Genomic DNA, 23164 nt, shown 5'->3' with positions numbered 1-23164 from the left:
GATACACAGCCTTGGCCTGAGTGCTTGACTTCATGGAGCTGAAGTTCTGTCCCCCAGCTTCTGAGAGGATGAGGGGGAGATAAGAGAATACATGCAAAGAGCCTGGCACAGTGTCAGGCTCAGATAAAGGCTCAGCGAGTGACAGCTGCTGCTACCATAATTCATCTTTGTCGCCTGGATCCTCCACTCTCCCGACTTGGAGCATCTATTGTGTGCAGAGTTCTGAGACGTGTGCCAGGGAGAGAGCAATGAGACGAGAGCCTGTGCCCAGCTCTCCTCCCAGGCCCTAGCTCTTGGCTGGTGCTTCTTACTGTCTTTGTGAAGTCTTGGGCTCTTATACAACTCTACTGAAAGTTTTGTAGCATATGGCCAGAAGAACATTGTGTGTATGTGTGCATATGCGTTGAGGTATGTGCCCATGAGTGCAGGTGCCTGTGGAGGCCAGAAGAGGGCACCAGATTTGCTGGAGCTGGAGATAGGAATGGTTGTGAGCTACCCAACATGGGTGCTAGAAACCAAACTCGGGTCCCCTGCAAGAGCAGTGTGCACCCACAACTGCTGAGCCATCTCTCCCATAAGTTTCTTATTTAAAAACAGTGCATGTGAGTGTAATGTGCATGTGTGTAAATGCAGGCACACACATGCCACAGTGTGTGTGTAGAGGATAGAGAATAACCTTAGGTGTTGGGCTTTGTTTTCTACTTTGAAGCAATCTCTTGTTTTTCCACAGCATGCTCCACACTAGTTAACCCCTGAGCTTCCAGGGAGTTTCCTGTCCCTTCCTGTCCCTTCCTGCCATCTCCTTATCGAAGTGCTGGGATTATAGATGCTGCTGGATCCAGCACTTGTACCCACTAAGCCACCTCCCCATCCCCATTTATAACATTCCGCAGCTGAAAAATCCAGTCATGTATACTCAGTGATGGATTTTTTTCAAGACTATTTTATTTTTTGTCATATTTATTACCATAATTCTGGACTTTGTACATTTCTTTTTTTAAAATAATGTGGCTCAGTTCTATTCTTCAGTTTTTATTTGTTATTATGGTGTATATATAGATGACTACATGATGTGCACAAATATCCGTGTGGAGATCAGAGGGCGAGTTTTTGGCGTCAGCTCTGTCTTCCCTCCTCCCCGAGGCAGGACCTCTCGTGTTGCTCCCGCCATGCTGCAGACTCCACGAACTTCCAGGCTATTCCCTTTTCTCTACCGCCTGTCTCTCTTTGGGAGCACTGGAATTAGTGGTGTTTTTGTTTTTACTTTCTTAACATCATTTCCAGAAATTAAACTCTGGTTGTCACGCTCATGCAGCAAGCAGTTTGACCCGCTGAGTGAGTCATCTTGCCAATTCATGAATTACTATTTTAATTCAAAAACAAGTCAGTAATAATTATACTTTATTCCTGGGGGGGGGGTCTTTGGGCATCTAAAAACATATCCAGGGGCTGCCAAAAGGCTCATAGACTCAGTTTGTAACCCCTGACTGAAAGGGCCAAGTTAGTCGGGCGGTGGTGGCACACGCCTTTAATCCCAGCACTCGGGAGGCAGAGGCAGGCTGATCTCTGTGAGTTCGAGGCCAGCCTGGTCTACAAGAGCTAGTTCCAGGACAGGAACCAAAAGCCATGGAGAAACCCTGTCTCGAAAAATCAAAAAAAAAAGGGCCAAGTTAGAACATGTATGCACACGTGAGCGTGCATGCACCACACAAACATACACACACAGTTGCAAACATAACTAATGTATTAGAGCTAGGGCTGGCCATATGCTGAGATGTTTCATTTTTATGGGTCTCTTCTAGTGCTCCACCCTGCATCCCTGGAATAAAGTCAATGAGCATGTCTGAGTGCCAATAAAACTCTACTGGTCACACAAGCAGAAGGGCCTGGACTCCCAGATTCATGGGCTGTCTGAAGTAGAAGCAGAGAACAGTCATCATATAGTTCTAGGGTCACACAGCTGAGCTGGGTTGGTGGCCTATGAGGAGGACCCAGGGGCTCCAGCTTCTGAGTCCTAGAACAGCTGCCTGCAGTGACACAGCTTCCAGCACGGAGGAGAATGGGAGTGGGGAGCTGGGAGCCCAGAGGAAGGCCTGGGTGTCGGAATACCAAGTCGGAAGGGGAAGACAGACTGATAGCCCTCCTTCCGTCACAGCAGTTCAGTGACTCATCGCGGGTCAGAAGGGGACTTTGCTGCCCAGACTGTTCAGATTCTCTCTCTGAATCCACACGTAAACATTGACAGCAGGTCAGGAATGAAATGAGTGTGTCCTGGATCTGGCTTCAGGCTGCTCACCAAGGAATCCAGGGATCCAGAAAGGCTTGAGCCTCAGCTAGCGAGGATACAGGAGTGTAGGATACTCAAGATGTGGTGAGTGAGGCACCCACAGGCTCATGGACCTGGCTGCAAGTGTGTATGTGTGTGCGTGTGTGAATGTGTGTGTTTGTGTATTGTGGTATACTTGTGAGCATGTGTGCTTGTTCGTATAGATGTATGCATGTTTGTGAGTGCTAAGGTTAGTGTCAAGTTTCCTACCTTTATTTGGGGGGCAGAGTCTCACCGAACCTGAAGCTCATCAGTTTGATTAAGTTAGCTGCTATTGAGCTTCAGGGATCCACCCACTTCCATCCACGTGCCCCAAACCCCAATGCTGGGATTACATGGTCATCCTCCTGCCCTGGCTTTAACATGGGTACCAGAGTTCTGAACTCAGGTCCTTGTGCTTGAGTGGTGGGCTCATCACTGAGCCATCTTCCAAGCCCTCTTTTCGTTTACGACTTCCTCTTGTCCTTGCACCTGGATTCTGTATCCCAGGACCGCAAACCTATCCAGCCTTTTATTCTATGCCGTTATCAAAACCAGACACCACTAGTCGATCCCAAAGTCTTTTAGCTGCTCCAGAAAGCTATTAGTGATCTGTGGTCTTAGAACAAGACTAGAACCTATTTATCACTTTTCTGATCTCCATCCCCACCCCCCACCTTTCTACTTGCTACCCATCAACTCAGTGAGACCTAGATGGGTCAGGTGAACTCAGAAGGGGGCCATATAGGAGCATCCTTACCCTGGGGGGACTGCCTGCCATTTTTCCATGTGTTCACCTCTGGAGCCTGCCCATGTAACCCAGCCTGGTCTTGTCCCCCAGTGACCCCAGGCATGAAGATCTATATTGACCCTTTCACCTATGAAGACCCTAATGAGGCAGTGCGGGAGTTTGCCAAGGAAATTGACATCTCCTGTGTCAAGATTGAGCAGGTGATTGGAGCAGGTAGGTAGCAAATGCCTCAAGGTACCATGGCTTTGGCCATGGGTGGGTGATCGCCGTGTAACCCAGAAATTGATGATAAGTTGAAGATAGGGGCCTACAAAGGACCCTCAGAAGTCATTCTGTAAAACCATCATAGGCATAGAGGGGAAACTGAGGCTGCCATGAGGCACAGTAAGTTGGAGGTTAAACTGGATCTGGAGCCTAGCTCTGTCCTTTCCACCATGGTCCTGTCCCCAGCTCCTCAAGTCTCCCCATGTCCTCATCCCCAGATACCTCAGGGCAGCCGTGAAGGACCCACTTTCCCAAAGATGGCTGGGCGTGTTCTAGGTCCTACATTCCCAACGGGATCCTGTGTTAGCTAGAATGAGGCCATAACGCACCTACAATGGGAGTGGCAGGCCACAGGGAGGTAACACTTCCCACATGACACTATATCTGTCTCAATGTGTCTATCTCAGGGGAGTTTGGTGAGGTCTGCAGTGGCCATCTGAAGCTGCCAGGCAAGAGAGAGATCTTTGTGGCCATCAAAACCCTCAAGTCGGGCTACACGGAGAAGCAGCGCCGGGACTTCCTAAGTGAGGCATCCATCATGGGCCAGTTCGACCACCCCAATGTCATCCACCTGGAGGGGGTTGTCACCAAGAGCACACCCGTCATGATCATCACTGAGTTCATGGAGAATGGCTCACTGGATTCCTTCCTCCGGGTATGGAGAGCCCAGGGGTGTGAGCAGGGTAGGAAAAGGCTGCTGGGCATAACTTCGTTGAATTTCGAGAAAGCGCTAGGCCAGGAATAGCTTACTGGTCACTACCATTCATTGTCTTACCCTGACAGGCACTGTGAAGCAATCCCAGAGCTTCCTCTTACTCAGAAGCAATCTCAGAGTCCTTAATGTGGTTTCCTGGGAAGCCCAGGCATTCCCTCAGGGTTGTACCACCTGAGGTGCCTGCCTGTCCATGCTCAAGAAGCATTCTCATGACACAGCAGAATAGAGTTCAGAGAGAAGAAGCCTTCGCCCAGGGTCAGAGGGCCAAAGGGAGAGCTACAGCCAGGGCTGTTGACGCCCATCCACGGGTGTTCTGCAGACCTTGTAGCTCCCCCAAGTTGCACAGGATAAAGGGGACAAAGCAAAAGGCCAACAGATAAATCCCCTCCGGACAACGCAGTCAGCCGTCAAGACAAGCGAGCGCTGGCTTGGGTGTCGGGAGTGTGCCACTGAGCCAGCTGTCACTCAGCAAATGTTGATGAAGTTGGTCCCAGCACCAGCTTCCTGTTTAAGTCAGCACAACCCTAAGGGATGTGTGTCACTTCTGCCCTGTTTAACAGGTGAGCAGTTAGACTCAGAGAGTAGGTCATGTGTCTAAGCTTGCAGGGACAGGGTCAATCTATGCACGCTTACTCCAAGGCTAGTGTTCTCCCTACCGTCCTCAAGTTGGCCTCTCCTAGGCCACGCTGAGGTTCATGGGTATCTGAGTCTTTCCTGCGGCGTGTTCAGAGGTGGTAGACAGCTGCCACTGTGAGCAGTTCCAGAGCGCTGACACTTGCTCTTCCATCCACTCTATTTTCCGCCTTCCCCACAGCAAAATGATGGGCAGTTCACAGTCATCCAGCTGGTGGGCATGCTGCGGGGCATCGCAGCTGGCATGAAGTACCTAGCAGACATGAACTATGTGCACCGAGACCTCGCCGCACGCAACATCCTCGTCAACAGCAACCTGGTTTGCAAGGTGTCTGACTTCGGGCTCTCACGCTTCCTCGAGGATGACACCTCTGACCCCACCTATACCAGCGCTCTGGTAAGAGGACAGCAAGGGTCCCTGGGCATAGCAACCTCTCTAAGCCGTGTGTATCCACCAACATGCCCAGGCCAAGCCTTCACTGGGCCCTGGAGACAGGAAGGGACACACAGAAAAACTCCTGGGCTCTTGGGTCACCTGGGCTGCTGAAGCAGGGAGATGGTGAACAGAAGAGAGTGAAGGACTGGGCGCCAGAACATGGCCTGGGAAAGCAAGAGAGACATGAATGAGCACACCGTGGAATCTAGGGAATCAGGAACCCTCTGAGAACCAGGGAAAGACTTTCTGGGGACTCAAGGATGAAAAGGTGGACTCCAGATGGCAGTGTGGGGAAAGACGTTTCCAGCAGAGGAAGCAGCGTATATGAATGTGGTTGGAAAAAACTGAGGAGTTTGGAAAACAATGAGTTTCTTCCTGGGCTCTGAAACAGCACAGTACGGGGAGTATTGAGAGAAGAGATCAGACAGGTCATAATCCCCCCCCCCCCTCCATCAACCTCTTCTCTCTGTTCCCAGGGTGGGAAGATCCCCATCCGCTGGACAGCGCCGGAAGCCATTCAGTACCGGAAATTCACCTCAGCCAGTGATGTGTGGAGTTATGGCATTGTCATGTGGGAGGTGATGTCCTACGGGGAGCGGCCCTATTGGGACATGACTAACCAGGACGTAAGTCTCCGGGATGTGGGCAGGGTTTTCCTGGACCGCCAGATTGAGGAGGGCAAGACCAGGGACTCCTGGCCTTGGGCTGATTTCCCTGAGGGCAGATGAACCTGGACTGTCAAAAGAGGAAAGAGGGAGGTCCACCTGCTCAACCACCAATAGGCGAATCCTCAGCATGTGGGAGCAGCCAGGCCCAAGAAGCCATGCTGCCGTGTGTGTGTGTGTGTGTGTGTGGGTGTGTGTGTGTGTGTGTGTGCGCGCACGCGCGCGTGCTTGCTAAAGTGTCGTGGTACATGTGTAAAATCCAGAGGACAATCTGTGGGTATCAGTTCTCTGCTTCCACCATGCAGGTTCTGAGTTCTTGGTAGCAAGTGCCTCTACCTGCTAAGCCGTCTCATTGGCCCTGAGATGACTTTTCAGAGAACCAGCTGCAAGCATCAGGGATTGTTATGGTCAGGTGCCAAAGTGTAGAACACAAGTGTCAAGCCTTGTGGGCGTGGAGGCCAGGACAGTCAGGACAAGGTCAGCCAAGAAGTCTCCACAGAACCAGTAGCCCTCGGAGAGCGAGGGCCTACGGTGGGAAGAACGACTCTGGCAAAAGTGTAGAGGCGAGGATGAGAAGCAGGGTCGGGAGCTTGGAGCGGAAACTCGGTCAGAAAGGGTAGCGAGGATTTGTATGGGTCAGCTGTCTGTCATAACGAGCAGCCTGAAACGGTCACCTTAAAAGGAAGAAAGGTCTGTTTGAGCTCACAGTTTCGGTCTATCTAGTTGGCCCATCTCTTTGAGGACCATACGTGACAGTGGAAATGTAAGGGAAGCTGCTTGTTTCATAACAACAGGAAGCAAGGAGAATGGAGAAGAAGGGACCAGCATCCCAGTGTCCCCCTCTTGGCATGCCTCCAGTGGTTTATCTTCCTCCCGCTGGGCCCCATCCCCTAGAAGAGTTACCACCCTCACGGAGGTCCCCAAGCTGAGGACCAAACCTCCAGCACATGGGTTTTTGAGTAACATTGAGATCCACACTGTAGCAGGTTTCAGGGGAGGAGTCTGAAGTCTCCCCAGGGATATTCATTCACACAAATACCCTGGAAGGATGAGGCTCCTTGAAGGGGAAATTCGTTAAGCTGTGGTCAAGTTCCATTAGAAGAATCTTATCTTCATGGTGGTAGAGCAGATCGAAGCCATGTTTGACCTCCTGTCTCTGATAGAGGGGCAGGTATTGGCTCTAAGGTCACCGGCCAGCTCAGGGCCCAGCTCTCTATCTGGATCTCTGTGAGCACTCAGATTAAGGATATGACTACCCTAGAGTCAAATGGGGCCAGCAGGGATGTCCACAGCCGTCAGAGCCAGGAGGGGGCTCGCAGATGGTGAAAATGAAGAGCTGGGACAGCCCAGTGCAAGAAAGTCACCCTGATAGGACTTGGGAACAGGCTACCTGAGGTTTCTGGGTTTCCAAGGTTGGCAGAGAGAGGGGCCAGGACTTGACACAGGAGACAGACAGGCAGTGGATGGTGGGAACCCATGGTGGAACCCAAGGCAGTCTTAGGAGCTCACGGAGTCCCCATGGGTCAAGTCTGCAATGCTCCAGGGATAAATGTTCCTGGCTAAAGTCCTCACCCCAGCCACTCAGCCCCACTCCGCCTCTGCCATTCCCCAGGTGATCAATGCCATAGAACAGGACTACCGGCTACCTCCGCCCATGGACTGCCCGAGCGCCCTGCACCAGCTCATGCTGGACTGCTGGCAGAAGGACCGCAACCATCGGCCCAAGTTTGGCCAGATTGTCAACACGCTGGACAAGATGATCCGAAATCCCAACAGCCTCAAAGCCATGGCGCCCCTGTCCTCTGGGTATGGCTGCCCTGGTCCCACCCTTCTCTCCAAGCCCTTGCTTCTGGGTGTGATTCACTTTAGCCCCACCCATCTCCTCTGGGTGCTATCTGGGCCCTACCCAGTGACAGTCTGGGGTGGTGGAGGAAGACCCTTGTAAAGCAGGGTCGGAGGGGACAGCATTTAGGAAGCACTGCCTACCATCTGGAGTCTCGGTGGTGACTGGCTGTGTTCAGCACAGATTCCTCTAACTGTTCTTTCTTCCTCTCCACACCCAGCGTGCATTTGTGCCCTTGTTGGAACAGGTACAAATGCACACACACACACAACCACTTGTGCAAAGTCCTTCATGCACAGAGTGAGGCACAGCACTCATGATTGGTCTCACAGACACACACACACACACACACACACACACACACACACACACGCTCTCAGAGCCACTTGGCCACCAGTGCACACATGCCCCCCTTCAGAAGGCCATACCCACCACATACATGTCCTCAGGATGGAAATACCAGCTCAGCCCCAGGACAGGGTTCAGGGACCCTGGGACTTCCTTTCTGCGGTCCCAGGATATGCTCCATTAGGCTTGCCTCATTATTGCCTTCCAGAGGTGGCTATTACAAGGTCAGGGGGCTGCTGACCCTGCTCAGTCTTACTCTCTGGAATCCAAGGACAGCTATCATACAGGTCATACGACTTTCATGGGTCACATAGCTGTTGGTCCCACTAACAGGGACTGTCAGTCCCATGGGGTTTAGGGGAAAGTGTGCAACCAGGTACCCCTCCACCAGGGCCAGCCAAACCTAGATTCCTTGAGTCAAAGTCTGTCTGTGGCCATGAGGTCTTTGTACTAACTTCCACCTGTTGACCCTGACCCTGACCCTATGTCAGTCATTCTTCTCTCTAGAGCAGTGGTTCTCAACCTAGAGCTGCGACCCTTTAATACAGTTCCTCGTGTGGTGAGCCCCCCAACTGAATTATTTTACAACTGTAATTTTGCTACTGTTATGAATTATAGCATCAATATCTGTGTTTTCCGATGACCTTAGGTGACCCCTGTGAAAGGGTTGTTAAACTCCAAGGGGTCACAACCCCTAGGTTGAGAACTGTTGGTCTAGATGAAGCCCCTGATCCCTTCCCCTCATGAGAGCTGTGCATGCCTTGCCCACCCAGAGGCTGTCCCCATTAGCTCTGAGCCTTGTCTGCATGTGGTAGATCTGATGGTATGGTCCATATGCTGGAAGCACATACCAAGGTCAGAGAAATGGGAAGACAGGCTCTAGGGGAGGAAGCAGGGACTAGCTGGCACCATCGCCCAACCGAAGGCCCTCCTATAAGTGGGGATTCCCAGAGCCTTCCCCAGGTTCCTCCGGCACTCATAGATACACCCTTATACAAGTTCTGACTCATGTCCATATTCCGCATAAACACCTACACACACACTCACCTGTGTTTACACAGGGATACCACACAGGTACCACACGCATTCCTATCCTCCACCTGGCTATAAGTGTGTGCCCTGACCATCCCCTGTCCCCTGCCCCTCTCCAGCATCAACCTGCCTCTGCTGGACCGAACGATCCCTGACTACACCAGTTTTAACACGGTGGATGAGTGGCTGGAAGCCATCAAGATGGGCCAGTACAAGGAGAGCTTCGCCAACGCCGGCTTCACCTCCTTTGACGTTGTATCTCAGATGATGATGGAGTAAGTGCCTAGTGACCTCCGCCCATCGCTGTTGACACCCGCTCCCCACCCTCCACAGGGCGCAGGAGAGTGAATAGGCAGTGACCCAGCAAGGGTAACGGGTAGCAGGGACTAAGGAGTCACGCACATCCAGATATATAGCCGGGTCCACCTGGTGTTTCCCAAAAGCCTGGGAAGAGTTTTCATCTGCAAACCAGGGTTTAGTGAAGGAGAACCAAGGAAGTGGGTACATGGCCAATCCAAGTCCATCCACGCTTCTGGATGGCAGAAGGAAAACGGGCCTCCTGCCTCTGCATCGGCTGATCTGGCCCCAGAGTCTCTTAGTCCAGCCTTGATACCCATTGCCCATCCCCACATCCTTTCCCTATCCCTCAGCACGAAAGGGCCTGGGGAACTTAAGGCATCTGGCCCACCACCTCCTCAACACATACGTTTTCCTAACTCTGTCCATCTCTCCCAAAGGGACATTCTCCGTGTTGGGGTCACCCTAGCTGGCCACCAGAAAAAAATCCTGAACAGTATCCAGGTGATGCGGGCCCAGATGAACCAGATTCAGTCTGTGGAGGTTTGACGTTCGCCTGCCTCGGCTCGCCTCTTCCTCCACGCCGCCCCCTAAGCCCCCTACGTCGGTCCCTCTGCTGCCCTGTCCACTGCAGGGTCAGCCACCTGCCAGGAGGCCACAAGGCAACAGGAAGCACCAAGCAGCACTCCAGCCAACAAGACGTCACCAAGAACCCATGCAAGTCAAAGGAAGGAAAAGGGAAAGGGGGGAACGCGCACCTAGATCTGGGAGGGGGCGGGACAGGCAAGGACCGTTTGTTCCAAGAGGATTCTCATAAGAAGAGTGATGATGGTTCTTAGGGGAGAAAAGAAAAGGGCTTGGGAGAGCCACACGGTCTGTCCCATTGGAAGCCAAGAGCATTTTCTCTCCAGCTCCTTCTGGGAAGGTTGAGCTGGCCGGAGCCAGGAAACATTTCCAGGATGATTAATATGAAGGGAAGAGATGGGCCACCCTCCTTGCCTGGCCTTAGCTGTGTCTTGGAGCGTCACTAACGGCCCAGCCCTAGGCACAAGGGGCAGAGAGACAGGCAGCCAGCCTACATAGGCTCCGAGGAAGTCCATTCCAGCTGCCACCAGCAGACAGGAGACTAGTTTTGTCCTGAGAGACGATTTCAAAAACTCCGAGAGACTTTCAGCTAATGGTTCAGGAGGCGGAAGAGGAGCTTCTGGCCTCCCAGGTCATGCCAAACAGGCCAGATCTTCCTGAGGCCCAGCCACCCAGGTCTGCAGCCCCAGGAGGCCCTGCCCTGCCCGGGTGCCTGCTCCCGCTCGGCCTCACCCTGAGGACAATGCTGCGGGTGACTGTCATCAGCTACGACTGCCACTGAGAAGCATTGATCTTGCATCTGGGTTTGTTTACAGCAATTCATGGACTGGGGGTATTTTGATCGGGGTGGCTTTGGTCTGGGGAGGGTTTGTTTGTTGGGTTTTTTTTTAAATGACAATGAAGAGACACTTTGACATTTCCTACCTTTTGAGGACTTGATCCTTCTCCAGGAAGAAGGTGCTTACTGCTTACTGACTTAGGCAATACACCAAGGGCGAGATTTTATATGCACATTTCTGGATTTTTATATGCTTTTCATTGACACCCTTCCCTCATCCCACCTGCTGCCAGGCCTCACCAAAGCCAACTGTCACAGGGCCACCTGGGTCATTCAGAGACCTCAGTGGGGCTGGGGGAGCGGAAGGAGTTGCACCGAGCATCCCACCTTGGAAAGCAGACTGAGGCAGATGGGGGCTCCTAGGCCGGAAGTCTTCCCTGCCTCCCTGCACACTTTCACGCTCTTTGCCCTGTTCTAGCTGGTACTTTGCAGGCACAGAGGCCCCTTCAGGTTCTTGGGTGCTCTCCGATGGCCAAAACCCAATTTCACCTCTGGGAGCCTGGAGCAGGCTACCCGGGACATCAGGACCCTGATCATTCACTGTGACACCCCAGCCCTCCAAGGGTACCCCCCGGAGACCATGTGACTCTCTCTCACTTCTTCCTTCCATGAGGCCTTTGCCCAGGTCTTAAGGTCTTGGCCAGAGGAACACCGGGGGTCTGGCCACAGATTCCCCTGTGGGCCAATGCAGGAACCCGAGCAGAACAATCCATTAGTGAATTGAATGGAAATAAATGCTTTAGTTATAAAATGACCCCTGTACTCTGTAAGTTCCGAGTAAAAGGCCCTGTCACTTTTGGGACCTGCCAAATGACTTTGAATGCTCTTGCAAAGGAGGGACTCTTCCCAACCCCTATGCTGCCCCCCCCTTCCAGGATCCTAAAGGCCCAGACTGAGGAAATTCATGGAGGGGCCAGGTGGGGGGAGCTCATGTAGCTTTCCTAGCTCAGGGTCTTCAGAAGCACAGGCAGGCAATGGATTAGCTCAGCTCTGCAGAGTGAGCCACGCGGTAGACACATTAGAAGCAGGGGTGTACACAAGACTCAGAATGCCCCTGCCAAAGGACAGGGACTATGAGTATTGGGTGAGCTGTGGTCAGGTGGTTGTGATGTGGGGCCTGTGGACCCCCACTCAGCCACAGGTACAATCCCCTCACCCACACAGTGCTGTCCCATGCTGAGGGCTCAGACTTATTGTAAGTGGTTTTTGTGTGTGCGCGCAGTAGGAGGCGGCAGGAAGTGGTGTTCTGCAGATAAGTCTGTCAAAGAGGAGGGGGTATCCCAGGGACACCGCATCTCAGGACCTTTTCCTTTGTCTGCTGAGCATCTTTGAGGAGCCTGTCCAGTGGGGAAGACTGGGGCCACGGGCCACCAGCAAAAGGGCCCACGGTCAGCAAAGCCATCGTTCCCAGCCTGTCATCCGTTAGTCACCTGTCCATAGAGCAGAGGGAAGGAAGGAATTAGAGAAGAAAGTTGTCCCTGGGGTGAGGACAGCGGGATTGGCCACAGGGAAAGTCTTGGCAAGTTTCCCACCAAGCGGCCAATGGTGGCCCATTGGCCATCCCTTTATGCCCCCAAAGATGCCCGGCACGGATGGCAGCTGTCCCAGCACACAAGGTCACCTTCTGGTGGGAGCCGCCCTGATGCTCTGTAGATTAACTGTCTCCCCAGCCCACCCTCCCCACCCCCTACTCCAGAGCCCCACGAGGCCTGGCAGTCAGTGTTTCCGTCAGATGGCTTCCTGTCTTGATCCACTAGGCTGGTGTCTTCTAGCCAGCTCGCCTGCTTGCCCGCCCCCTAAAGCCCAGTGTGTTCCTGTAGAGCCCTGGGACTCTGCAGATTTCCTTTCAGAATACGGGTGCTATCCAGACCCTCTGTCTCCTCTTCAGGGTATCAGACGGACATCACTGTGGCTGTCCTGGGTGTAGGTACTGTTCACTTCTCGATCATGGGACAGTGTCCTCCCCCACTTCTCCATGACTGCTCAGCAGGGAGTGGCAGACCCTGCTGCCAAGCGCCTTCCACTAAGGCTGCCCACTCACATGGGCACACAGCTTGGAGCTATCTGCTGCCTAGCTACTAATCCCTTCCTGGCTCCGCCTCCCCAAGCACCAGCTCCCACCTGCCCAGCATCAGGAGACGCTTCCGGCTGCTGGGTGCAGGCTTGTTTCTTGAGGAAAGAAAGCTGTCTTGTGAACCTAAGCCAGGGCACCATGGAAATGGGGCCAGCTGCTCTGGGACAGTATGCCTGGCAGAGTCACACAGGGCCAGACTAAGTAGGAGGAAGCTGTGCCACCCACCCCAGAAGCCCTGGTTGATGGTGATCAACAGGCCTGTTGCTGAGATGGTACTGAAAGTGTCTGGCTGGTAAGTTGGTAGAATGCTTGTCTGGAACGCACAAAGCCCCAAGTTCCATCCCCAGCACTGCATAAACCAGAGACGGTAACATGTGACTGTCAACTCAGTCCTGAGGAGGTGGAGGCAGGAGGATCAGACTTCAACGTCATCCTCAGCTACTTAGTGAGTTCGAAGCCAGCCTGGGCCACGCTAAACCCTGTCTCTGGGAGGGAAAAAAGTTACTGAGAAGTCATGGGCAAGACAGATCAATAGTGACATCCTTAGTGCTGAACCCACCGCCTCTGAGCAGATCTAACGCTTAGGCGATCTACTTACCAGCTGGGCTTCATGCCCGCCCTTTCCAGCATCCAGAGCACCACCCATTCTGACTGCCTGAGAGTTCTATGCTGCCCCCTCGTGGGCACTCACTAACCTTGCACCCCTCACAGATCAAAGGCTCTTCCCCAGAAATCTGGAAGCTCCCACCTCTGCAGAAGCACAGGAAAGACTCCCACTGGTTCTCAGAACCCTGTCATTCTTCCAGGGATGGTCCCCAGAGGAACCACCCAGCCAGGGAGGGGTACAAACACAAAAGATAGGATATAACCTACCTATTCCAGTCATTAACTAGGGCCGTGGGCCCCGGGAGGATGCTGTTGCTCACTGGGCCACAGCTTCCCATCTATAAAGCAAGAACATCAGGCTGGGTGAGCCAGGCCTGGAAAGCCCTCTGTTCACCTCAGTCCTGCAAAGAGGACCTCAGAGTCACAGCTCCTGAAAGGAACAGCCTCAGTTTACCCCCTCCAGTGCCCACTAGAGCATGATCACTTTGGTGAGGCAAGCAAAGGGATGATCTGGCTTTGGCTCATAAGAGAAGGCTAGATGAGATGGGCTGTCAGGATGGGGAGGCCGTCTTGAAGGTGACAGGATGAGAGAAAGGTCACTCCAAGATGTAGCCACCCCAGCAGTTCAGCGTTGGGAGGCCTGGGTTGGTGTAAAAGCGGGGAAGACACATAGGGCATGGTGTTCCGGTTCAGCCACAGCAACTCTTGAATAGAGAGCCGCAGGACAGACATTAGCCATCAAACCAAAACTCCCCAGCCACCCCTGCCCTGGAAGAAAGAGCTGCCAAAAACAGCTCTTGTGACTCCAAGGGATTTCAGACCCTGCTGTTTACTTTCCACCACCAACATGGATAAACCAGCCTCACTTCAGCTGCTCGGGACAGTGTGGGTGGGGTTGTATAGTCTCTGGTTCATCTTTTTTCTTTTTGAAAGAGTATCATATAGCCCAGGCTGGCCTCAGACTCACTGTGAAGGCGAGGATGACCATTATTAAACTTCTGATCCTCCTGCCTCCACCTCCCAAGTGCTAGGATTGCAGGCGTGCAGCACCGTGCCTGGTCTTTGCAATGCTGGGGATAGAAGCCGGGTCTTCGTGCACAGAGAGCAAGTGCTCTACCCACTGAGCCACACCGTCAGCCCGTCTGCTTCTGATTGTAGCCGTGTACGTCCACACACGGGCATGCTTCACCAACCAGCCTTGACTCAGATTCCCAGCCAGTGATTGCTACCACAAAACAGACTGGAGAATGATCTTGGCCCCAGTCTGGTGTTTTTTGCCAGGAAATCAGGGTTGGGGTGTTGGTCATAGAAAAGGACTTTGGCCAAAGTGGGTTCAGAGTGTCGTCCCCCGACCCCCACCTCTCAAGCTGGTTTCAGGAGGTTGAAGCATCAAGGACCAATAGCTGAACACATTACCCTATGCCAAGTGCCAAAATATTACTGCCCCCTCTTTGCTAGTGAGGAATGTGGCCCTCAGGGGGGGACTCCCCAGGGACCCCAGCCCAGCCTTTCACCTACAGCCTCCTTCTGCCTCCTAGCTAGAGTTTTGCAAGTGCTTGTATCACCCCCACTCCTGAGTGCCAAACTTGAGGATTCCAGGGCTCCTCTCCCCTTTCCCCAGGCCCCCTGAGTCAGAATTCCCCATCTGAACAGTGGGAGACTCCTCCCACCCCTGAGCTCTTCCCTTCCCCCCACCCCCACCCCACAACCCTAGTAACCAACTGCGCCAAGTGTACGGAGCAGGACTTAGGGTGAAGCTTCACATCAGATAAGATGCCTGAGCCCAGACACAAACTAAGACCCTGGCAGTGGAGGAGGCAGCACAGACCCTCAGGAATGTACTCAGACTGGGCTAGGGTTTCAGAAATTAAAAAAAAAAAAAAAAAACCCACAGCCCCAGAGTCCAGTTGAGTCAAGTTCACAGCGGGATGACCGCCTCAGGAAAGCTGATCCTGGAAGACATCGGAATCTGATACTTCAGAGGGGCCCTGTGTCTCGGCCAGGACCACCCTGTGGAGACCCAACCCTCCAATGCCACCGCGCAGTCCTGCTTGCTACATACCTGGCCTGGTGCGCCAGAGTAAGGCTGAGCAGGGCCTCTAGGTAACTCTGACCTTCAAATCCCCAGAGCCCACCGTCTCCGCCACCCAAACAGACAGGAAGCAGGTGGACAGAGGCACCTGGAGCTCCTCAAGGCCTGGAACTCCCTGCTGGGGAAAAGGGCTTCGGTAGGAGGAAGGAGAGCAAGGAGGACTGGCCGCCGGAAAACATCTCATAACCCAGGGCCGCACATACTCTGGGCCCTGCTGAGCCAGGAATTCTAGCATTCCAAGCGCCAAAAGACCTCAAGATTCTATGATCCGCCAAACTCAGTCTCCTAAGATGCCAGCGGAAGACAGTGGTGTTCATGCGACGCCACACTAGGTGACTCTGTGCTAATTCTTGACATCTCAAGCCCGATGGTTCGCTGCTCCCCAAATATGGGGACCCTAGCAGGAAAAAAAAAAAGCACAAAGAGAGAGAGGGAGAGAGAAGAGGTGGGGACAGAGGAACCCAAACACTAGAACAGCCTCATCCTGGAATCTGGATGGAGATGGATGCGAGGGACTACAGAACCTCCATTGGAGTGTGGGGTGGCACCGTCTCTGGGGAGACTCAGAAGAGCCCTCACCAGGCCTGACTCAAGAAGGCAGCCCAACTGTTCCAGCTTCCTCTTCAAAACCCTCACACGGGGCAGTACCCACTTACTGGGGGGCTCTGCCTGGAAAGGGTCAGCTGGGGTAAGAGCTCCCCATACCAGGGAGGAAGCAGGAGGGTGGGTGGAGAGGCACCAGACTGCATTTCCTATACTGGTCTCCGTACAAACCTCCAGCCGGGCTCCTTCCCTAGGACGCCTGGTGTTTTTGTGGCTGTCAGCATCTACTCCCTCCAAGGAGCCCTCGTGTCTCTTCCAGTTCTAGTCACTGCCCCCCAAAATGAGACCAGTTCCAAGCAGGACTGTGAGTGGCCTAGAGCTCTATGGTCGTCTGTCCGTCCTCCTTTCCGTGGACAGGGGACTCTGATGCCTCAGCAACTGACCCCCGCTGGACCTGGCAGGGACCCTCACTCACAAGCAGTCTCCGGACTCTGAGAAAGAGCAATGACTGCTTGGATTTCATCACAGCTGCTATTTCTTCAGTGCCAACAATGTACAGGGGCTCTGTGCATCACCGCTAGATACAGCCCTGCAACTCCGTGAGACAGGTGCAATAAAGACAGCCACACCACGGGCTGGGAAGCTCAGAAAGGCAACATGCTGGCTCCCCCAGGTCACACAGCCAGCAAGAGGCCTTGGACCCCAGTACCACCCACTTTCCTCACTATTCTCTGCTATCACTGGTCCTCACTCGGCCCTCACCATGGTCAGCTCCTTTGTCTGGCAGATCCCAGGTCCCTGGGGGTCTTTGCACTCTTTGTGTGGGCCCCGGCCCCTTTCCCTCCCCACCCCCCAGCTGCTATCAGAGCCAGAGAGGGCCATCTAGACCCTCTCCCCCACCTCCACCAGCCTGACCTATGCAGGCCACCGTTCTCAACCAGGGACTGGGTGTCTGGCAGATTTCACAGGACTGCCCTTTCCTCTGGTCAGTGTTGTGGGGTGGGGCTAGAAAGGGGTGTGGCTGGGGCTCCTCTAGACCCCACTCCTGTGACCAAGAAAGTCTCACCAGCTGCATCCAATGGCAACCCTGCCCCTGTTACTCCGATGTCTTTGTAGGAGTATTTTTAGCTGAACCTTTTTTTTTTCCCAAAATAAATGTGAATTGTAAAAATAAATTCTTGGGCTCAGTATTTTATTTCCTCTAAAGTTACCCAGGGAACCAAATGAGCATTCCCAGAAGCCTGAGTGGGATTCTGAAGTATGGTTAGGAGTTTGCCAGGGCTAAAAATGGAGTCTTGGGTTGAATTTGGCTTGGGCGAAGGCAGGGTGTCACCCAGAAGCAGTAACAAGATGCAAGCCTTGAACACTATTACCAGTTATGTCCCCAGACTCTACCATTGTGGCCCCTGTGTCCCTGGAGAGATGACATAAGCAGCCGCCAAGCCCTTGTGTCAGGTGCCTGTCTTGTCACAGTCACCAAACACCAGCGGATGGGGACACCTTTGAGGAAGGAGGAGCTGGTTTAACTCACGGCTCAGTTTATGGCCACTTGTCCACATTTCCTTGGGCAGAGCATCACAGCAGTGGGAATGTGTGTCTTGGGAGTTTTCTGGCCTTGTAACAGACAGAAGAGAAAGCAGCCACGGGATGGGACTATACAGCCCCCAAGGACAACACCTCCCAGTGATGGCTTCCTCCAGTGGACCCCACTTCTCGCAGTTCCGCCACCTCGGATAATCATATTTTTATTTATTTATTTATTATGTATACAATATTCTGTCCGTGTGTATGTCTGCAGGCCAGAAGAGGGCACCAGACCTCATTACAGATGGTTGTGAGCCACCATGTGGTTGCTGGGAATTGAACTCAGGACCTCTGGAAGAGCAGGCAATGCTCTCAACCACTGAGCCATCTCTCCAGCTCCTCGGATAATCATATTTTATTACATTTATATCTTTATGTTGGAAGTCAGAGGACAACTTGCAGGAGTCAGTTCTCTCCTCCGTTACATGGGTCCCGGGACTTGAACTCAGGTCATCAGGCTTGGTGGCAAGCGCCTTTATCCACAGAGATGGCCCCTTGGCCTTCTAGTCACATCCTAAGTCCATGAATGAATTAAATCATTCATTGGTCGGAGCCCTGTGAGCTATTGTATCTGGAAACAACCTTGGGCACACTATGAACTTCTGGACATCCTCAGTGCAGCAAGGTCAGGGTGGAGATTAGCCGTCTTGGCTTTGTTGCCAACTCTGTAAAATGGGCTGGTGACGTCTAACTCCTAGAAGATGGGCAGTGGATTAAGGGAGTGAGCATGATAAGGGCCTAGTGAGCAGGAACCCATAATGGCAGGGCCACATCGCTCACATGCAACTTCTGTGCCCACAACACTCCTCAGGCTGACATTCAGCCATGTGTATCATGGAGATATCAGGTGAAGGCTGTTAGAGGAGGGTTCTGTATCCCAACAGATTCAAGGCTAAGATGGTCAGGATTCTGCCAAGCTGTGACTGCACCAAGGTCACAGTGTTGAATCTACCCTCTTCCCATGTGTTTTCAAGGGTGGCTTCCCACTCTGCAGAGAGCGTCCCTTGAGACCCCCTGCAGAACTGACCAGCACTTGCCTTCTGTTCTGGGGAACCAGAGGTAGGGCTGGGATGCCAGGCTGCCTAGTTTTTATGTCAATTTGACCCAAGCTAGAGTTAACAAAGAGGAGAGAGCGTCAATTCAGAAAATGCCTCCGTAAGATCAGACTGTAGGCCAGCCTGTAGGGCATTTTCTTAATTAGTGGTCAAGGGAGAAGGGCCCAGACCATTGTGGGTGGTCCCATCCCTGGGCTGATGGTCCTGGGTTCTATAAGAAAGCAGGCAAAACAAGCATTCCCCCATGGCCTCTGCATCACTTCCTGCCTGCAGGTACCCCGCTCCGGCTTCCTTCAGTGATGGATTATAATGTGTAAGTGTAAGCCAGATTAACCCCATTCTCCACAACTTGCTTTGGTCATGGTGTTCCATCACAACAATAACAACCATAAGACACATTGGTACCAGGACAGTGGGGTTCTGCCCTGACGGACCTGACCATGTTGTTTGGGGGTGCTTGTGGGAGGACTTTGGAACTTTGGCCTGGAAGAGCCATCGAGTGTTGCGAGCTCAGTGGGCTGTTCTGTGGGAGCTCGGGAGACGAGACTCTTGAGAACAGTGCAGAAGACGGCGGCCTGGCTTGTGGCACTTCAGAGGGAAGCAGAGACTCTAGTGGGCCATTTGTGTGAAGAATCCATGGCATCTGGTCATTTGGTGCTGAAGAATCAGCTGTGATCAACAAGACAGCAGCATCACCGAAGCGAAGCCTTCTGGGAAGTGTTTCCTCAGGGTCAACACAGAAGCTGTTTCCAGAAGCAGCCCAGGTTGTAATTCCAGTTGGGTTTGGAGGAGAGGGAAGGGAGATATGCTAAAATTATAATCTCAAAAAATACAAGAAATAGGTTTGTTGATTAAAATATGATAAAATTGGCTTTTTCCAAATTAAAAAAAAAAACTTTTTTTTTAAAAAAAAGTACTTAAAACTGGGCAGTGGTGGCGCACGCCTTTAATCCCAGCACTCGGGAGGCAGAGGCAGACAGATCTCTCTGAGTTCAAGGCCAGCCTGGTCTACAAGAGCTAATTCCAGGATAGGCTCTAAAGCTACAGAGAAACCGTGTCTAGAACCCCCCCCCCCCCAAAAATGAGAGGCTTTAAGGTAAGGATGCATAAATAATCAAGAGAAGGGATGGGAACATAGACATCAGCTCTCAACAGACAGGAAAAAACAGTGGCGTGGTAGAAACATCCATCTAAATGGAAGGATTAACACTAGATCTTTACCTCTAATTAGTTCCAGGCTTATTAAAAGCACAGTATGAACAAGCAAAGCTTTATAGTTTCAGAAGACTACTTTCCGTCTCTCTGTGCTTTGATGGAGCTAGAGTAACACCTCCCTGACCACCGACCCATTACAGTTAATACATAAGCTGCAGTCCCTGGGTCCCTGGGTCCCTGGGTCCCTGGGTCCCTGGGTCCCTGGGTCCCTGGGTCCCTGGGTCCCTGGGTCCCTGGGTCCCTGGGTCTTGGAGTGTTTGCAAATGCAGGGACTGTGATTGCACTTGTCAAAGTGGCCCTTTCTCTAATCGTGCCTCACAGGGTCAGTGGGTGTGTCAGTCAGGGTCCTCCAGAGAAACAGAACTGGCAGGACGTACATTGAGATTTATTCTAACTGGGCGGTGGTGGCGCAGCCTTTAATCCTCAGGAGGCAGAGGCAGGTGGTTCTCTGAGTTCTGGGCCAGCCTGGTCCACACCAGCTAGTTCCAGGACAGGCCCCAAAGCTACAGAGAAACCCTGTCTCGAAAAACAAAAAACAAACAAACAAAAAAGATTGGGGGGGGGGTTATTCTATTTCAGGGAACTGATTTAGCGTTTCCCCAGCAAATCCCTAATCTGTAGGATGACCGACCAGCAGCAAGCAGAAAGTTCCGGAGCGGGTAGATGCCACTGACCATGGTGAAGCTATTCCCTCTCTAACCCAACCACTTCATTTTCCTCTTAAGGCCCTTCACTACTAAATGAGTCCACCAGCTTACATAAACTACAATCTCTTGTGCAAAGTTTTACACTTTTGGCTTTTGGGAGGGAATCACCACCCAGCTCCCAAACAAATTACATACGGAGACTTATTCTTACTTATTAGTGCCAAGTCTTAGCGTGGACTTGTTTCTTTCCAGCTTTTCTAACGTAAATTATCCCAACTACTTTTTCCCCTCTGGGCTTTTTCCTTTTCTTTCTTCTGTATATCTTACTTTCACTCTGACTCAGTGCCTTGCTGTTTAGCTGGATGGCTGACCTCTGGCATCCTCCTCTCCTTGTTCTCTTGCTCCTCCTCCTTCCTGGAGTCTCCTTGTAGTTATACCCTCTGCCTGCCAGCCCTGCCTATCCTTGCTCCCGCCTCGCTACTGGCCGTTCAGCTCTTTATCAGGTGTTTTAGACAGGCAAAGAATCACAGTGTCACAGAGTTAAACAAATGCAGCGTAAACAAGTCACACACCTTAAAATAATGTTCCCCAACTACAATCCTTAATTTAAGTCAACGGATGAAGCTGTTAATCACATCTACAAAACTCCCAGATTAATGTTGGGTAGTCAGGAACCATAGCCTGCCAAGCAAATGCAGGAGAGGAAACATCCTAGACAGAAAAGACGGAGCAGGGGGCACGGAGGCTGGAGGCTGGGCCAGGTGAGTCTTAGAAAGCCTGCGAGGGTGAAGGAGGTGAGAGCGGCGGGAAGATGGGCTTGGGTGTGAGACTAGGTGAGGAGAGTTGGGCTTAGTGAATGAACGCAGCAAAAGGTGAAGCTGCTGCGATCTCAGGGGAAGAGATCAGGATGAGGGTCTGTGGGGGTCTGGATGTATTTAGCCCCCAAAAGCTCATAGGGAATGGCACTGTTAGGAGATGGAGTGGGTGTGGCCTCGTTAGAGGAAGTGTGTCAGTGGAGGGGCGGGCTTTGAGGATTCCCATGCTCAGGATACCACCTGCTGAGTCAGTCGACTTCTTGTTGCCTCTGAGACAAGATGTAGGCTCTCAGCTCCAGCACCACATCTGCCCGAACGCCGCTATGCTCCCCGTTGCAATGATAATGGACTGAACCTCTGAACTGTAAGTGTGCCACCTCAATTAAACGTTGTTGTTGTTTGATAACAGTTGGTCATGGTGTCTCTTCACAGCAATAAAAACCCTAAGACGGGGTCTTAAAGGTTAACCACGTGTATTCATTACTTTTCTGTGGCTGTGAGAAAAATATCATGACCAAAGGCATCTTAAGGAAGGAAGAGCTAGTTTATGCTTACGGACCCAGAGGGAGAGTCCATAATGGTGGGGAAGTCAAAGCAGGAAGCTGAGAGATCACATCTTCAACTACAACAGGAGGCAGAGAGTGGAAACTGGATGTGGGTGTGAGACCACAGACTCATAAGCCCGCCCCCAGTGACACACTTCCTCCAGCAAGTCTCCACCTCCTAAAGATCCTGCAGCTTCTCAAACAGCACCGCCACCACCAACCAGAGACCCTGTGTTCAAGCATGTGAGCCTGTGAGGGACACTTCTCCTTCCAACCACTACAGCAAGGAACACAGGAGGTCAAGACTCTGGGATCTTCAAATGAAAATGATTGAGAGCTTGACCTTCTCAAGAAGGTCAAACAAAGACCAAAAGTGGCGAGACAGATGGCAGGAGAGGTCTTTTATGTTGATGATGGTTTTTCCATTTGTTCACTTACATATTTATTATTGGAGGGGCCATTCAGCAGCCTGCATGAAGAGGTCAGAGACAGAACCATCGGTTCTCCCTGTCATCTGGATTCTGTGGGTCAGACGCAGCTCCTCGGGCTCAGCTGCTGGTGCCTTTATCTGCCAATTCAGCTCACCAGTCCATCTGTGTGTTTGTTTGAGATGGGGTCAAAAAAACTTGGAAAATAGCCGAGGATGATGTCCAACTCTTAAAGATTTATTTACATTTGGTTCCCAGCACTGCCATAGGCTCTCACAACCATCTGTAGCTCTAGCTCCAGAGGCTCCGGTGCCATCTTCTGGCCTCCTTGGACACCAGGAATGCACATGGTGCATGTGCGTACAAGCAGGCAAAGCATGAAATAAAATTTTTAGGGCTGGAGAGATGGCTCAGTGGTTAAGAGCATTGCCTGCTCTTCCAAAGGTCCTGAGTTCAATTCCCAGCAACCACATGGTGGCTCACAACCATCTGTAAAGAGGTCTGGCACCCTCTTCTGGCCTTCAGGCATACAGACAGAATATTGTATACATAATAAATAAACAAATATTAAAAAAAATTTTTAAAAACTAAAGCACAATAAAGTGAGAGTCAGCCAAGGAATGAAATAACGGGAGACGAGAAGCAGCAGGCACTGAGGAAATAGCTACCTGCTGGGTAAGCATGTGGACCTGTGTTCTCATACCCAACACCATGGAGAAGCAGGTGTGGTGGTGATGCCAATCATAGGTGTTAGGGAGGCCGAGGCACGAGGGTCCTGGGACTCGTTGGTCCGACAGTCTAGCTGGTCAGGGAAAGACTGTCTCAAAAATGAGGCAAAGGGTGACAGA

The 23164-nt window shown here is 52.1% G+C and overlaps 1 protein-coding gene across 6 annotated transcripts in view; it reads left to right on the top strand.

The window, feature by feature from the left end:
- The window catches only part of Ephb2 (EPH receptor B2), a 188750-nt gene extending 171548 nt beyond the window's left edge, over positions 1 to 17202 (top strand). For 4 of the 6 annotated variants that reach the window (XM_075944568.1, XM_075944567.1, XM_075944564.1 and 1 more), the window contains exons 10-16: positions 3147 to 3269; positions 3728 to 3975; positions 4850 to 5065; positions 5581 to 5730; positions 7382 to 7575; positions 9112 to 9267; positions 9730 to 10096. In XM_075944568.1, coding sequence (XP_075800683.1) covers positions 3147 to 3269; positions 3728 to 3975; positions 4850 to 5065; positions 5581 to 5730; positions 7382 to 7575; positions 9112 to 9267; positions 9730 to 9838 — 1196 coding nt within the window. In that variant the 3' untranslated portion in view covers positions 9839 to 10096. Of the gene's footprint in view, positions 1 to 3146; positions 3270 to 3727; positions 3976 to 4849; positions 5066 to 5580; positions 5731 to 7381; positions 7576 to 9111; positions 9268 to 9729 lie in introns of all 6 variants that reach the window. The other 2 variants (XM_075944569.1, XM_075944565.1) reach the window with 1 other exon arrangement.
- Positions 17203 to 23164: the final 5962 nt, after the last annotated feature.

The sequence above is a fragment of the Microtus pennsylvanicus genome, chromosome 13 (genome assembly GCF_037038515.1).
Source record: "Microtus pennsylvanicus isolate mMicPen1 chromosome 13, mMicPen1.hap1, whole genome shotgun sequence".
Lineage (NCBI taxonomy): Eukaryota > Metazoa > Chordata > Mammalia > Rodentia > Cricetidae > Microtus > Microtus pennsylvanicus.
Note: the sequence above shows the minus strand (reverse complement) of the source record. Positions and strands in the feature narration are given on the sequence as shown.